The sequence below is a fragment of the Mus pahari genome, chromosome 10, assembly GCF_900095145.1.
Source record: "Mus pahari chromosome 10, PAHARI_EIJ_v1.1, whole genome shotgun sequence".
Taxonomy (NCBI): domain Eukaryota; kingdom Metazoa; phylum Chordata; class Mammalia; order Rodentia; family Muridae; genus Mus; species Mus pahari.
Genome location: NC_034599.1, coordinates 90866855 through 90884249, shown reverse-complemented (window position 1 = coordinate 90884249; position 17395 = coordinate 90866855). Strand labels below are relative to the sequence as shown.

Here is a 17395-nt window from a genome sequence, read left to right as displayed (position 1 = left end):
ATCTTTGTTTTATTTCAAGCTTCATTCCATGTGAGTGAGAGAGCTTTAACCTCCCTCCATTTCCTTGGGTAATGGCTGGTTGATTCTGGAGATGAGAATATAAAGTTGTAGGGTAATGTGGGACTGGTCACCTTTCCGTGTGGTTATTCGTTGAAATGATGTTCCTCTCCATCCTTTGGTCCTCAGTCACTAATGGTCCTTTAGGATTGATAGCTGTCTTGGCATTTCCTTGCTTTCTATGGGGCTACATCAATACTGGTGGTGTTTCTTTTGTTCTCTGTGTGTGTCCCTCCATGGACAGTCTACCTAGCACAATGCAGATATTACATATCCTGCTGGGGCTCAGCCCCCAAAGCAGCTGTATGTGATGCCATTCTGTAATTTATTCTCTCTATTTCCCCCACCTACCTTGCCTGGAAGAAACCAGAGTCCCTTCCTCTGTGCCTCCCAAAGGTGGACCACTGTCAGGTCTTGCTCGACCTTTGAAGGGTGAATGCCTCTGCAGCCCACACTTGGAAAGCTACTCACCTTAGGGGTCTTCTGCTGCTGTTCCTGTGGCAAGGCTAGACTCATGCATAAATGAAAGCGAGATGGAAGAAATAGCCAATAAAAATGTAAGGAACAGAGTGTAAGATCTCTAAGATTGCCTCACCCATAATGATTAATGAAACAGCTTATGAAGGAACCTGATGGATTTCAAGGACCTATTGGTAGCTATTTAGTTATTTTTTTTTCTCTTTGACCTAGTAGATATGTCGTTTAGAAATTGATCATATGCTGCCTTAAAATTACAGATTATCTATAGAACATCTAATTCTTATATTTTAATTTAACTTAGTCTTTCTACACAATATAAATTCTAAAGATCCCAGCCCACAACGTACAATTATATGAACCTAACATAAGACGAGGCATGCAGGAAATGTGTTGGATAGGATAGGAACCCAAAATCATGTCTGGAAATAAAGTTTTGAGTTTGTTGTTGTTGTTGTTGTTGTTGTTCTCTTAAAATGATTCATGACCATGTTTATTCTAAGTTATGACAGAGGAGCTGTGTGATCCACTTGGACATCTTCAATATTAAGAAGAGAAACTTTTCAGTGTGTCTATTATTTTTAATAATATTACATCTAGTACTGGGTAAAATGTATTTCAAATTTTCTGCATGTCTCTCATTGCTCACTAAAGCTATTTCCTAGAAACTTCTGACGCATAAACATTGTATATCACACATCTTGGATTCTTAAGTTGAGAATACAGAACGTGATACCTTGGTAACCAAGCCAGTCACAGCCATTGGCCTTTGAGATGGAGACTCTAAGAGAGATGATAATGAAGTCTAGATGATAGAGGATGTACTTGGAGTGTAGAGCCACACATTTTATAACTTCAAGCCTAAGTTTTATTAATATGGAGGCTATCTTGTTTAGGGTTTCATTGCTGTGAAGAGACACCATGACTACAGAAACTCTTATAAAAAGAGACTATTAATTGGGCTGGTTTATGGATCTGAGGTTTAGTCTCTTATCATGGCAGGAAGCATGGTGGCACACAGACAGATGCAGTGCTGGAGAGGTAGCTGAGAGTTCTACATCTGGATGGCAGGCAGAAGAAAACGAACAATGAGTCACTGGCCTGGCTTGAGTATCTGAGACCTCAAAACCTGCCCCCAGTGACAGTTTTCCTCTAACAAAGCCACATTTACTCTAGCCAAGCTTCGCATAGTATGGCAAGGCCTCACCTCCTAATAGTGTGTGATTCCCTGTTGGCATGTGGGGGCATTTTCTTTCAAACTACCATAGGTGCCTATATGAGTGCCAGTCTCCCAGGGGGTTCATGAAGACTCAAGGAGATGACATATGTTGAGACTTCTCATGGTGTTGGGACACAGGTCACACCTAGACAGTGATGCTCATTGGCTCTGCTGCTCAGAGGTAGAGACAGATGTGGGCAGGAAATGGATGAGCATCTGGATAGCACCTCCAACATTCATGCTCAGACCTTCATCTTCTTTTCTATAAGTCAATAAAAGATATCCAGATATCCAATCACAGGATTAAAAGTCAAACATTTGGTCACTATGACAAATACTAAAATCTAAAAATATTTACATAGGGACAGATTTATCTTGGCCCATGCCGCTGAGCCTTCAGGTCCTGATCAGGCTGCCCAGCTGTTTCCAGGCCATGGTGAAGCAGAACACCCTGGCGGAAGGGTGTGAAGGAGCAGAGTTGTGCCTAAGACATCCAGGGAACAGAGAAGTGTGATTTGCGGCTTCCAAGGAGGCCTCACCCTCCACAGTTCTGCCAACTCCCAACTGTCTACTCATATATTGAATCCCTCGGGGGTTAAGTTAATGATTTCATTAGAGTTCTCATGACCTAAACACTTTCTAAAGCTCACTGTCTAAACTCAAGGGACCAACCCCTCAGTATGGGAGCCTCTTTTGGGGGGTACTTGGCATCTAAACCATACCACTAGGGCATGAACATGTAAATGTTATGGAAGAGCACTTTATCCACAAGGAACCATCTAGATCAGAAAACCCCAAATTGTCCTCCCATGACCAGGACTATTTAAAGCCATTCCTCAACGCCACAGTTATTTTGGAATTCCCTGTTAACCCAGCACTAAACAAAAGACTTGTCTTAGATTCAAAGCAGAGAATCCTTATGTGGCAAGAAAACCACCCATGGGGCAAAATGGTTTAACACATAAAGAAAGATTGTTCCTGAAGCCGAGGATATCCCGAAGCACATCAGTGGGGATAGATCTGGGTCCTACTTGGTCCCAAAGTGCCTCTTCTAGCTCTGCCCTACATTTTGCCTTGTCCTTACCATCCCAATCTAATGGGGCTTATGCAGCTGTGACTTCTCTATAAAAAGACAAGAGTTCATTGAAAACCTTCTGAGAGAAAAAAAAATAGAAGCTTTTATGTGTAAGACACCAGTCATCATCTCTCAGGATGGTAGCCTAAATTGGGTCCCATGCATATTCTGGAACCATAATTATAGCGTTTTGAATGCCAGGTACTGATTGGCTTCATTTTGGTACTTGGCCCAAGACCCATCCCTGCATCCATCGCTGGAGCAATGATGGTATAATAAAATTTGCTTAGACTCTATCCCTGTAGTCAATCCACACCCAAGGCCTCGGGGCTGCCTTAGCAAGGAGGAGAGGGTGAGAGAGAGCCGCAGTGCCCATGATGACTCTGATGGGATGCAGCGCATCGTCTCCTCCAATTCAACGGGCAATTATAAAGTGTCTGCTGTGTGCCAGGCAGAGTCTAGCATGCCAAGAGGACACGAGAGGCCAAGTGTTCTTGAGAAGAATAAATGAGTCAACTTATGTACAGTGTCTGGTGCACCCTCAGCCCCTAATACTTCCTCGCTCAGTATTGTCTTCATTAAAATGAATAATGCATGAGTGATCCTTGCTATCCAGGAAAGAGAGGCTTAAACTAATAAATTATAGCAGCTTGCAAAGAGTGAGCCTGCGGGTAGCATCAAGGAGAGAGATCGCATAAGGAGTATGCAAAAGGACCAAGAAGCTTGCTGCTCAGTGCTGCTCACTCCCTCTTAACCTTGGCTTCCCATCTGCTTTACCCAACAAGCTTTTAAAACTCCCCACACCAATTAAATAAAAATCTCTAGGGGGTCAGACAGAGTACTAGGCACCAGTTTAATCTTCTTTAAAGATTTGCTGATGGTTAAAATGATAACCGTTTAAGCTACTGAAGACAGCACACACATGTAAACAATTTGCCAGCAATGCCAGGTGGAAGAGGCTGCAATAAAACCAACGAACAGTGATCCAATTCCCGTGCCTGTAGCACAGTGGGACTTAGGGCTGGGACAGGGCCTAGGAAGCAGGGACTCAATAAAGTTTGAGGAAGTAGCATTGACAAGGAATCTAAGAGACCTTGAAAGAATGGTGAAATCTGCCTAAGCTGAGGAACAGACAGGACAGGATAGGGGTGAACAAGTATAAGAGCAACAGGTGTGATGGAGCACAGGGTCCCCAATGGAGGAGCTAGAGAAAGTACCCAAGGAGCTGAAGGGGGCTGCAACCCTTTAGGTGGAACAACAATATGAACTAACCAGCACCCCCAGAGCTCGTGTCTCTAGCTGCATATGTAGCAGAAGATGGCCTAGTCAGCCATCATTGGGAAGAGAGGCCCCTTGGTCTTGCAAACTTTATATGCCCCAGTACAGGGGAACACCAGGGCCAAGAAGGGGGGGTGGGTGGGCAGGGAAGGGGGGGGGGGGGTATAGGGGACTTTGGGGATAGCATTTAAAATGTAAATGAAGTGAATACCTAATAAAAATTGGGGGAAAAAAGAGCAACAGGTGTGGAGGTGAGCCCAGGCAAGCCCATATCTAGGCAGTAGAAAGAGCCATGCTAAGTTGGCAAGGATGGTTGAATAGAGAGCATTCAGTAATTTCAGTAGGAAATCAGAAAGAAATGGGGTATCAAGGAATTATGAAGACATTCCAGACACACTAAGAAACATAAGAGCTGTGTGCCAAAGGAACATCCACTACCCATGGGACTTTGTTGGCACACCCCAGCAGCAAGAGTACCACCGTGCCACTGGCTGGAAAGATGCCCTTTGGGGAACTGGGGAAGCCACTTGCAAGCAAGCAAGCATTGTCCGTTCTCCAGCCTCGGGCAACATCAAGCACAGAAGTGGCAGAAGCTGCTGTGCAGAGTGAGACAACCTACCCGGAGCTAGGAGGCACAAAGGTGTCCGATGAAGCATGGGGCTCAAGGAGTTTTCAAAAGTTTCCCTTGTAGCTATCAAGATGGGGGCCTGGTCCATCTTCCCTCCACATCCTGCTTCCTTTCTGAACAACAAGAACAAAATCAAGCAAGAACCAGGCTAGATCTGTCCATGTAATCCTCCCAGAGATGAAGGAGGGAGGCTGTAATTAATAAAGATACCAGGAAAGGCTATCTGAGTGAGATGGGCTAGAAGCAGGATCTCAAGGGAAGCCTGACTTGGAGACCAGGGAGGAGATGGGAGTGACTTCTAATGAGGCTATAATATGAGCATTTAGAACCATATGTAGGCATGGTAGCAGACCCAAGCTCCCACAGTGCTTAGCACTCATGCACGCACACGTGCACACACACGTACACACACACACACACACACACACACACACACACAGGCTTGTTTTTATCCCTTAGATTTAAAGAATTCACAGGCAGCATGAGTGATTTTGGCTCTATGGGCAGATGGTACTTCGTGTTCGACCTTCCTACCTAGTATCCTCAAGGCTGATGACAGTATTTCTTGTTCTTCCAGGAGGCGAAGTGGCCAAACCACGGTTTGCACAATTTTTCCATGGTAGCCTTGCCAGTCTCACCATCCGTCCTGGCAAAATGGAAAGCCAGAAGGTGATTTCTTGTTTGCAGGCCTGCAAAGAAGGGCTGGATATTAATTCCTTGGAAAGCCTTGGGCGAGGGATTAAGGTAAGGAAGGCACCAGTACTATCTCTATCCACTGACGTATGAGTTGAAGGCTAACCAAGACCTAAGCATGCCTGGAAATAGTTATTCCCAGAGAAGCCTCGCAGAATTGGTGCCTCGGTTTAGGTGTGGCCACACTTGAACGGGGAACGGGTAGTGACCACGACTTCCAGAACGGGCTTCTGATGCCAGCTCCTGAGACTTCTAGATCAGGTGCTTTGGAATCGACAATTGAAGCCATCCCATGTCTGCCTGGAGGGAGGTACGAAACTTCATTTGTCTGTAGATTGGTTGGTTGCTTTGCTATTCATTTGCCTAAAGGCACTAAAGTGGCATGCAGGAATACATTTCAGAAACATAAAAAGTAAACAAAAAAAAAAAACATTACGACTCCAAAATGAGGAAAGCAAGAGAAGACATGAAGTAGAATTGGAAAACAGATATGACAGCCACTAGGTCTTACATTGTTAAAGTGAAACCAATTCCCCTCCAAGCGATATCTGGAAGTCAGGGGGAACATGAAAAGATTCGTGATTTTTATTGCTTGTGTGAAACAAAAATATACAAGTGACTTGGGAAATCAGAGCTGTGTCCTTAGGAACATATCTCCTGGAAGGCAGAAGGGGAAGCAGCTCTGGCCCCAGCAAGCTTCTCTGCCCGAGGCAGGGTTACCCTCTGGCCTCACGGGGCTATAAGAAGCTCTTGCTGGTCCTAGGTCCCTGAGTTCTGAATAAAGAGAAGCATCAGTCCCACCTAAGGCCCCTGTGTGAGAAGGGGAGCCCAAATCACTTTCTGGAAGTCAGGATGTCCCACCCTCTGTATCCTGAAGACCAGGACAGCTCCTTGGGTCCCCAGAGTCCATAGTTGTTTCTCCCTTGGCCATTTCCCCAAGGGACAGTGACAACATCAGAGGCCTGTCACCTGATGCCCATCTGTACCCAGTCTGCCATGGCCCTGCCTTGATCCTACTATGGGATAGCATGGTTTTTCCTAGCCAGTGGCTCACTTTCCAGCAGAACCTGCTCCTGACAGGGTCCTGATACTTGAAGATTCTGACCCTGGGTATCCAAGTAGTTCCCGCTGGTCTGAGCACCTATGATGCTCATTAAAATGTGATCACCTCAGCAAACATATCATGTGTTGGGTATAGGAAGAATACTAGTAGTGTCCTGGAGACAAGGACAGTTCCACGGGTCCCTAGAGGTGGATGCTCTTGGCTTGCTGTCCTCATATAACCCAGTGGCCCTAGTGGTGAATAAACCTGCTTGGGTTCCTGCTACTTGGCAGTGTGCACTGACACTTCCTGAAAGTCTCCAAGAGGCAGGCACTGCTTGTCCTAAAGGCTCTATGACCATTATTCTTTTCAAGACCTTCCCATTGACAAAACTTCTATGAGGTTCACAGTGAAGTACTGAGAACTGAAGAATAAAGGATGCTCAAGAAACCCTTAAGTTAGTGATGGGCTGAACCAGAATTGGAATCTAGGCAGTCCCACTTCAGAGCTCCCAATCCAGGGTGAATGGCCTCCAGGGAAGGCTCCCCAGAGGAGAGAATGCGTCAGAACAGGCAGGGCTGTACCTAGGGAAAGAAGAAGATTTGGGAATCTGAACGGTAACAAAGGAGCCTTGCAGAAAGGCACAGGAACCTCAAGGCCAGTGTTGTGGGCACCCAAACAGTGGCACAAAAGTGGGACCAAAGAGCTCAGTGGAGACCATGTATATGCCTAGATGCATTTAGAGATATACTTCTTACCTATCAGCCACTAAGAGCCATTGGAAGCTCGAGTAAGAGGGAATAATCTTGTGTTACATATGTCTGTCTGTCTGTATGTATGTATGTATGTATGTATGTACGTTCGTACATACATATGTATGTATGAATGTAGAGTTTAAGGTGTCTACACTGGACATTGAGTCAGAATGAGAACATAGAAGGAATACAGAAGGCATGGTTAGGCAGAATTAACTTTCCAGATATTGTTTAGCATGATATACACATACATGCACGTTGTTCACATATCATTGGAGGAAGCACACAGACCACTTTATACTGGAGAAGCTGGTCTAATCGTCATGTGTCATTTCCTTGGGCTATTATCTACCCAGCACTATGGAGATCCGACCTCCAACTCTCTCGTTCTCACACCAACTCACTGCCTGCCTCGGGATGCATACTCTGCTTTGAGCCATCCCGAGGGCCACCATTGCAGAGTTCCAGGCTTGACAGAGTAAAGCAGAGATGCTAGACTTAACAGCCAGGCAATCTGTGAATTATAAATTAAGGACCAAGGTGATTTCTACAGAGCAGTCCTAGCCTGTGGAAAGGCAAGGTGCTAAGATAAGTGTCACACAAATGAGAGGGGTCTGCAGGGAGGCTCCTCAGCGACCCACCTGCTCTTACCCAATTCACCACAAATGATCCTTCCCCATCCCTAAGGCATGGCTTGTGAGAGCTCAAGATCAGTAAGAGAAGTTAATAAGACACACAGTTTACACAGCACTCACTGGGGGCTATTTTATGTTCATTATCTCCGTTCCTCAAAACAAATTAAATATTATGACCTCATTTCAAAAGCAAGGGGACTGGGGCTTGGGGACTTGTCCAAAATAAGTCCATGTTCTTTCCTCTACACTAGCAATTCTGATTAAAAGATGGCCTTGACCATTATTAAAACTAACTTCCTTCTGTCCCTGTGTGTCAACCACACATCATTTCTGAATGGCTCTCATTTGGTTTGCCAGTGACTAGCCTCCTTCTGTGTGACTGACTTATAAAGAAGGGAGGTATCACTTGCTGAAGGAATGTCTTCCACTCACAAAGCCCAGTGCCCACTCTTTGCTCCACTTGTCTTCCTATGGAGCATGCACATTTCTGGATGCACATAACCACAGACATATCCTCAGAGCATGGAATACTGCAGCTGGAAAAATGTGAAAACCCATGTAGGCTTTTATTGATCCTACAGGAATTATATTGACAGCTGGACTTAGTACCATCTTCATCCCCTTTGGTCAGAAGGATGTTCCTGAGTTCTAGTCTAGGGTGTTAACTGGAAATCCAACACATTGACTAACCTATGCTTTTGCTAAGAGGATTCAGTGAAGACCTGTGTTCTTCTCACTGCCTAGAAATGCTACCAGGTCATCTTTCTAGAACAGTAGTTCTCAAAAGACCCTTTCAACTAAGACCATCATAAAACACAGATATTTATATTATGACTCATAAGAAGAGCAAAATCACAGTTATGAAGTAGCAACAAAAGCAATTTTATGGTTGGGTGTGTCATCACAGTGTGAGGAACTGTATTAAAGGGTTGTAGCATTAGAAAGGTTGAGGATCACTGCTGATCTTCTTATGGTGGCCACCCATCATGCCAGGCTCCAAACTTAGCCTGCTCTGCAGTTCTCAGCATCTTCATACTGCTGCTGCCCTAGATGCTGTGAGAAAGCTGAGGAAAACTAGTAACCAGGCCCTTGAGGTTCTCACCCGCACAGCAGCAGTGCCATGAGCCTGTGCAAAGCACCAAGGACACTATGGAGAGGAGCAGACAAGAGTTCTGAGTAGTGTTTTTTGGAAGGATGACCTTAAATCTTCTCGGATCTAGAATGGACAGCTTGTATAATGTCTGCCATCTGATCGTGACCCACCAGTGTGTGTTGGCTTCAGAGATGAGCATTCTGAGTAGAAGTATCTGTGACTAGAGTCACACCCAATGACTGGCTGTGAAATGTGATCCTGGGCCCTCCTAAATCTAGAACATGGGTGCTATGCTCATGGACAGAGGTCACAGCTCAGAGAGATCCTATTCAGGGCTGTGAGGAACAGGAAGTAGTTAGACCATGGGGAAGGTAACAGAGACACAGTGACCTCAGCAGCAAAGACCCAGCAAGGCTGGGCTTACTACAGCACTGGAGATTACAGCCCAAGCTTTCACACTGTAAATCCAGGAACGTTTATCAGGTAGACATCCTTAATCTAAAGTTCCGAAATACGAACCTTCGTAAGCACTGGTAAGCGAACACAAATGAAAAGTTACACTTAGTCTCCTCTGACAGGCTCCATTCACACTGCAGGTACACTAAAACATATTACATATAGTATTCAGACTTTCAGACTGTGTATATGAAGGAGGTATGCATGAACCCTAAATGAATTTCATAGGTAGAATTAAGTTCTAGCCCTACAACATATCATTACATATATGTGCAGATCTTTCAAATCTAAAAGAAAAAAATATAAAAAATATAAAATCTCAAATGCTTCTGGAGCCAAGTGTTTCATATGTAGTATATACATCATTAAACTTCAGACAGATAGATGTTCATTTCTTCATGTTTTAAATGAGGAAATGAAGTCCAGAAAGAGGAACTAACCATCCAAAGTTGTACTTTGTAAAGTGTCCAAGATGTAAAATGACAATCCCACATGTTGTGATCCCTCAGACATGCTCCATAGAATCAGAGAAGAAGCATGGCTGGGAAGGGCTCACTTCTTCATCCTCCAGACATGTTGACCTGTTGTGGTAATAACTCCCCAGACTCAGTAGGTTGGCACATAGAAATGTTTTTCTCTTTAATTCAGTAGAGGGGTGAGATAGAGTTCCTGTGTATAGGCTGAAGGTCACAAAAGTGGAAGAAAAAAACTAGAGAACCCCACAGGGCTTGGCTCAGCTCATCATACCTCACTTATGCTCATGTCCCATTGGAGTTCTCAAATCACTGGGGCTAGGTTCTGGGATGAAGGGATTGGTAGGGGTCCTTGTTTTCAATAAGGAAAGCCCTTATCAATGTGCCAGGAATTCATGCTGCTATTTGGGAAGTGCAACCAGAAAAAAGCACAATCCCAGTGGAACCTACATGAGGAAAGGTAGGTACTTCAAGGAATGAGCAACGATAAAACACTTATATAATAGCTATCAGTTGACTAGAACCACCATGCAAGTGACTCACATGGTTCAATGTCACCAAAAATGACATATCCATCCCCAAACACAGAACAAGAGCATTACTACGAAGACATTGAGTCAGGTCAGGGGAAAGTAAATGGATAGTTTTTCTTAAACCTATTAAAACATATGTTCAGCATCCTATGTAGTAAGAGAAATAGGAATTAAAACTAGAGTAAAATGGTCTTTATTACCTATCAGTCTGGCCAAGCTCCCAAAGGTTGACAGCATACAGACGGCTGCAGCTAGAAAAGAGGCACTTGTACTCTGCTGGAAGTGGGGTGTGTGTGTGTGTGTGTGTGTGTGTGTGTGTGTGTGCAGGTGCACATGCTTTGACAATTCCAGCAATCAGAAATTTGCCAGTGTGGACAAAAAGCATATGCTAGTATTTGACCTAGAAATTTCCCTTGCCAAGGTTTGTCCTCTAGATACAACCTTATGCATATATATAGGAGATGATTGATCGTGATGGTTATAATAAAAGATTGAAATGACCACAAACACTATATCACAGGGCATGGTGCCTCACCTCTTTCATCCCAGAACTCAAGAGGCACAGGCAGGCTAATAATGTATGAATTTGAGGCTAGCCTGGTCTACACAGTGAATCCCAGGCCAGTCAGGGCTATATAGTGAGACCCTGTCTGTAAATCAAAACAAAAAGTGCCTCTTACTAGGAACAGTGTGCGTGGGTTTTCAGAATTCCATCCTGTAGCCCCGACTGATGCCTCCAGGAACATCTACCCCTGTGGTAGAACACCTAGGGAAGGCCCTGAGGTTCGTCAGAAGTTCTGGGGACACTCTTGTTGGCGTCACTGGCCACTCTGTGGAGTTTTACAGTTTTCAGAGGGCCCCGCTTACCATGGACCACATTTCCCACGGTACCAACTTCTGTCTTGCAGTATCACTTCAACCCTTCACAGTCCATCCTCGTGATGGAAGGCGATGACATTGGGAACATCAACCGAGCCCTCCAGAAAGTGTCCTACATCAACTCCCGGCAGTTCCCAACAGCAGGGGTCCGACGCCTCAGACTCTCTTCAAAAGTCCAGTGAGTGAAAGCCACTCAGCCTAGGCCGAGGAGGCAACAGTGGTCCCTTTAAAATGCGGCTTTGCACATGCGGCTTGATATTCCTCAACTCTGCCATCCACAGGAAGATGCTGTGGGGACCTATGCTTTTGCCTGCTTAAGGGAAATGTTATCCTACGTCACCAATTCAAACCCAGCTTTCTGTGCTTTATCAGATCTGGTGCCTAGAAAGCCCTGTTTTCTCTAAATTCTCCAGCAGATAGATCTAAAATGGCCTGACATAAAGGTATCTGGTACATGGTAGATGCTTGGCAAATGTGTATTAAATTCAATCAAATTAACTAACTTTACTTGGAGAATTGCTAAATATTACAGAAATGACAGGAGAAGACAAGGCATGGTTCTTGTCCCCAGGGAGCAGAGTGCAACTGATGAAATAAGATTACTGATGGGTTTGGATAGCTCGTAGTCTTCACGAGTCACTTCCCGGACATGGCAGCTACTAGAGATGGCTGCTAGGCCCAGAGACTCCCAGGAGGCGGGAACGGAATCAGTGACCGCCTGGGATAGAAGAACTTGGGAGAAAGGAACAAGGTGGAGAGGATGAGTCTGCTCACTGCTACATTTCTAGGACTGACAGAGATTTCCCCCTTGGGAATGATGGCGTGATCCAAAGAGCGTTCCTACTCCAGAGGCCTACGGTTAGATGTAGACACCTCTGAGTCAGCTCCAAATTAGAACAAAGAAGAGTGAAGAGACTGCCCAGTGCTCATCTCTGAGACCTACCTTCCAGGTCTGCAAGGAGAATGCAAGGAAAGAGGAACCCACTGGGGAGACATGGCAAAGGCTACAGGAAAGTGATGGCAAGGGAGACAGGAAGCTCTGCTGGGAACAGCCAATGGCAGGCAGATCTCAGCATCTCACCTAGAGCACAAAGAGAATTCAAATGCATCTCTCCAGGGGACAAAGGACCCTTTCTTCTTCTGTCTGGACCTTCCCACTGCTTCTTTGGGGCTCTAGCATCAATCCCTAGAGCACACAATTGGTCCAGGCAAGGCTCACTATTTTTGCCCAAATCTTTGGATTCAATAATAACAGAGTGTATTGATGACATATATGCTTCAGTGAGCCCATTGAGAGAAGTTGGACTCAAACCATAATGTGGGCTCTGGACAGCAGGTTTTTTAGGGTCTTTATAACTATTACTAGTGTAGGGTAAGCATTGCTCTCCCTATTGGATAGATAAGAAGTTAAAGTACAGAGCAGTGGACCACCCAGCCAGAAGCAGTGTAGCAGGGCATGGGTTTCATCTATCCCACTTCCCAGCCTTTGTTCTTGTAATATCATTTCTGTCTCCCAGACCTTCATGTGGGGGTGCACTAGGGTAAAGTAGAGCAACCGCTGCCTTCTGCTCTCACCCATAGAAGAGGTGCACTCCTGGGCTGTCCCCACAGAGACAGAGCACATACATATGCCACAGCAGGAGAATTTAGCCCTGGGGTCTCATTTAATAAAATGACTACAACCAACCAGACAGCAATTCCCTTACCAAATACTAATGCACAAAAGCAAGCAGTTGCTTCCTAATTAATGCTGCCATTGATTACTTTGCTAAAAGATAATGAAAGCTTTAATGGGTACTTGTTGCTAGTATAAAAAAGTCCTGTCCCTCTCAGGAGCTAGTCTTTTAAGTCTCTGCATTATTAGTGGTTGGATGGTAATGTGGCTTTAAATGTGAAGGTCTGCTGATGTCCTCAGAGACTCCTAACCGTTGGGACACCTGGCAAGGACTGGAGGTGGCAGTCCCTTACCTGTGGCTCTGGGATGGATGGTTTAAATGATAAGCTGATCCAGGCCATGACTGCAGATGTCTTCCCAGGTGCTTTGGCGAAGATGTGTGCATCAGCATCCCAGATGTGGATGCCTACATCATGGTCTTACAGGCCATCGAGCCCCAGATCACCCTCCAGGGGACAGAGCGTTTCTGGAGACCTGCCGCCCAGTTTGAAAGCGCCAGAGGAGTGACTCTCTTCCCTGACATCAAGATCGTGAGCACCTTTGCCAAGACTGAGGCCTCCGGGGACATGAGAGCCACAGGCACAGGTATGTACAGGGCCATAGGAAGGGTGGATGTTAACCCCTTACAGACAAGTTAGATGATCCTTCAGGACAACCACACTGCTCACCCATGGCAGAATGATGCATAATAGGAAAAACCAAACAAAGCTAGAAACATTCAGATGATCAGCGGGAGGAGGGACAGACAGCTTCACCAAGCATAGGACACTCATGTTAGTGACAGGAAGCAGGAAGAATGGCACTGTGCTGTGTGGCAAGTGAAACAAAGTGACACGCAGACTTTGAAGTATCCATGTAGCATGATGGAGGCCATGGAAGAAAGAGATACCCAGAAGAAAAGGTCCTATTGAGAAGCACAGTGAGAGATGATTTATTTCCACTTCTTTTCCCTTTCTTTCTTTTTTTTTTTTTTGTGACTGCGAAAATGTCGTGCAGTGGGCGTGTATTTTTCTGATCATTAGAAGAAAAGCTAAAGGTGTTCAAAGGATAGAATCCAGCTTTGCATGACCACTTACAATGCAGAAGGCTGGGGTCTCACGTGCCAATATGACTAAGATCTGGGCGGGAGGAGGGGGGGACTTCCAGGTTGTTATTCTCACCAGTTTCATTATCAGGACCATTGCTGAAGGAAGGATTCGTTTCTATTCTCTGCTGGGGAGAAAGGCACGGTTGCACAGAAAGCCAGAGCAGATGCTGTGGGCAGTAAAGAAGCCAGCAGAGAAGGAAGTCTGCAGACAGGAAAGGAGGGAAGGATTCCTTCTGCATCTCAGAGGGACTCGGCCTTACAGGCCAATGCTTGTTTGAGAGCCATCCTTCGAAACCTCTTCCCAAAGCACAATTTCAGCTCCCTCCCCCGCCCCCGCTCCCCTCATTCAACTCCACTGCTAATGATGTGCTGGTACCAGTAGACCTGAGTCCCCGAAGAGCTGCTTCTATAATAATCCCAATTACCTGCCACCTTAAACCACACTGGTCCCTAGTGATTAGGTCCTCAAGAGGGCAGACCTCCTGAGCCCCTAAAAATAGTTGGTATTTCACACCTGGCCAGCCGAGGTGGTTTCTGAGTTACATGCCAAGGTGTATTAAGTCACGTGACCTTCCCTCCTCTGTTGTCCTCATTTGTGGCTAAAATCAGACCAAAAAAAAAAAAAAAAAGGAGAGCCTGCTGATCTCACTGGTCACAGTCCAGGAGCAGAGAGCTGTGCTGCAGCTGACACCCGCACACAGGCAATGCAAGGGAAAGCAGTTAACGGGGTCCACATTTTGCCTTCTATTTATGAGAGGTGCATGCAGAGCATATAGCCCAGTGCCCAGGAGCTATTATTAGGAGTTTTAAATTTCTACACTTACTGTTGAAATAGTCATTTTTACGAGAGTCTTAAATGAGGAGGCTAACTGTGTTTGCTACCAAGCCACAGTGACAGACTCTAGGGTCATCTTCTGCCCCCTATTGACACATATGCACACATACTCACACTTTTCCATATTTATGCAGGAGCACACCTACACACTCAACAGCCCCATGCATGCATGCTTTCATGCTTCTGTGCTGCTTAACCCTTCTGTCTGCATCTCCTTTCCAACCCCTGTTATTGATGGGTTGCAAGCATGTTTTCATTCAACATTACCTCTGACTCCCAGGCGGAGGTCATCTCCTAAGCTATAGAAGGCCAGGTGCTGGCCCAGGAGCTCCCAGCAGTCTTTAGCTCTTGTGGTGATGACCTGTCTGATAAACCAGAGCAGGGGATCCTAGAGGGTTCATCCTTGGATGGTTCTCCTCTGAGCACCTAAGGCGGAGTCTCTTCAACACAGTGGATCCAGGGAAGTAGGGGTGGAAGATAATGCCATAGGGAAAGAGGTGATGGCAGCTAGTTCCTGCCTAGTGTGACTCTGCCAGCCATATCATAAAGAAGATAACCTAACTTCTCCTGACAGGAAGCTAGGAAATTCCTGGAAGAGATTTGAAATCACACACTCACCACCATTAATGGTTGGCCCCAGTATTAGTGTGGATTATTGCATTTTTATATACTGTTAGTGGAACGTAGAACCATCACGGTTGGCCAACATTAAAAAAACAATTAGGCATGCGAAACCGCTAAAAATACATAGTTAATGAGAACAAATATATTCCAGGTACCACTGAATTTTTTTTAATTAAAATTATTATCTTGTCCTTTGAATGTCTTTTTAAACATTTTTATTTTTATGGATACTGGTAATAATTTGAATACATGGCCTTAGATGTCACACATTTCCAGATTATAGGGTCAGAACTACATGCTCTATCCTATGTCTCCCGTTTCTCTCTGTGTGACTTTGAGCGACTCTGCACACCTCTGTGATCAACTATTTCCCCATTGACCGGTGTGGGAAATTCTAGTGTCTGTTATGTTTCCTCTGTGCCTAGCACACAGCACACATTCCACTGGAGTTTTCACTTAGGACTGCCAATAGTCTGACAGTCCAATACACTGATATGTCCTTGAGAAATTTGGAGTCATAAAACCAGGCAAAGCCCACTAGATGGACCAACTTGCTCATGTGCTCCTCTGGGAGCCTATGAACTAATTAATTTACATAAATCTACCAATTATGAATCACCTTTTGCTTATATCTTGTTGATTCCACTGACGGTTAGGGAACAATTCATCTTTATTTGGGCAAAGCATAGTGATCATTGCTCATGGCAGTTCCTGTGCCGGACTCTAAAGAAGTTCTTTCTGTTGAGAACCTCACAACCCGCTAGACACACACACACACACACACACACACACAGAGGCATGCACATGCACAAGCACACATACTTGTGTGTACATACACATATGCATGTACACACACACTATCCACACATGCACATGCATATGAACACATGCACTTGCACGTGCGTGTGCGCACACACACACATACACACTAACTCACACTAACCACACATGCACATGCATATGCACACAAGCACACACACACACACACACACACACACACACACACACACACATACAATCCACACGGAAGAAGCTCTAAGAAGTCGATAAAGAGCCACTTAGCTCTCCCCAAATGCAAGTTATAGTTATGACCTATAACATCCCCGCAGACAAGGAAAACAAGTAGTATATGGCTCCTCAGTGGCAGAGTGGGTTTGAGTTGCACACTCTCCCACCTTCTTGAAGATGATCTGGTGAGCAGTGGGTGTGGATGGTGGCTTGCACACCCCCTTCTCCCGACCCACCTGGGTTTGCGAGTAGTAACAGAGGTGTTGCGATGAGCTAGAGCTATTTATGCTGGTGTTTTTCCTTCATCCTTTTCTGCTATAGCCCCCAAATCAACAGTCTTAGAAGAAATGCTACACAACTTGGATTTCTGCGACATTTTGGTGCTTGGAGGGGACTTGGATCCAAGACAAGAGTGCTTGGAGCTCAACCACAGTGAGCTCCACCAACGACACCTTGATGCCACCAACTCGACTGCTGGCTACTCCATCTATGGTAAGACCCCACGAGGCCCCTCTGCTCAGTGATGTTCTCTCAGAACAGCTTTGTCCCAGGGCTACTGGGTATGGCGGCAGCTGGGGTGGGGTGCATAGTGCAGTCCTAGGGGTCAAGTGGAAATTTTTATGTTTCTAGATTTTACTTTCTAGAGTGACTCAGCCTGTAGGTAAATTGACCCATACCTTTACTCCTAGGGAATCTGTAGATAGACTAGTCTACATGAATATTCTTTGGATTGGTTTAGTTTTTGGAACTTCTGCTTCTACTCGTTCTATACCCATAAGCACTCTGACTTTTACCCTTGGATTCAGAAACCCAATGGCACAAGTGTCTGCAGTTCCTTCTCCTGCTCTTTTACCTCCTGGCAGTAGTTGTGGT

At 45.3% G+C, this 17395-nt stretch overlaps 1 protein-coding gene across 3 annotated transcripts in view; it reads left to right on the top strand.

Moving 5' to 3' along the window:
* The window catches only part of Clstn2 (calsyntenin 2), a 585486-nt gene that overhangs the window by 555046 nt on the left and 13045 nt on the right, over window positions 1–17395 (top strand). For all 3 annotated transcript variants that reach the window (XM_021206691.1, XM_029543014.1, XM_029543015.1), the window contains exons 10-13: window positions 5312–5478; window positions 11323–11471; window positions 13330–13553; window positions 16844–17014. In XM_021206691.1, the coding sequence (XP_021062350.1) occupies window positions 5312–5478; window positions 11323–11471; window positions 13330–13553; window positions 16844–17014 (711 nt within the window). The remainder of the gene's footprint in view (window positions 1–5311; window positions 5479–11322; window positions 11472–13329; window positions 13554–16843; window positions 17015–17395) is intronic.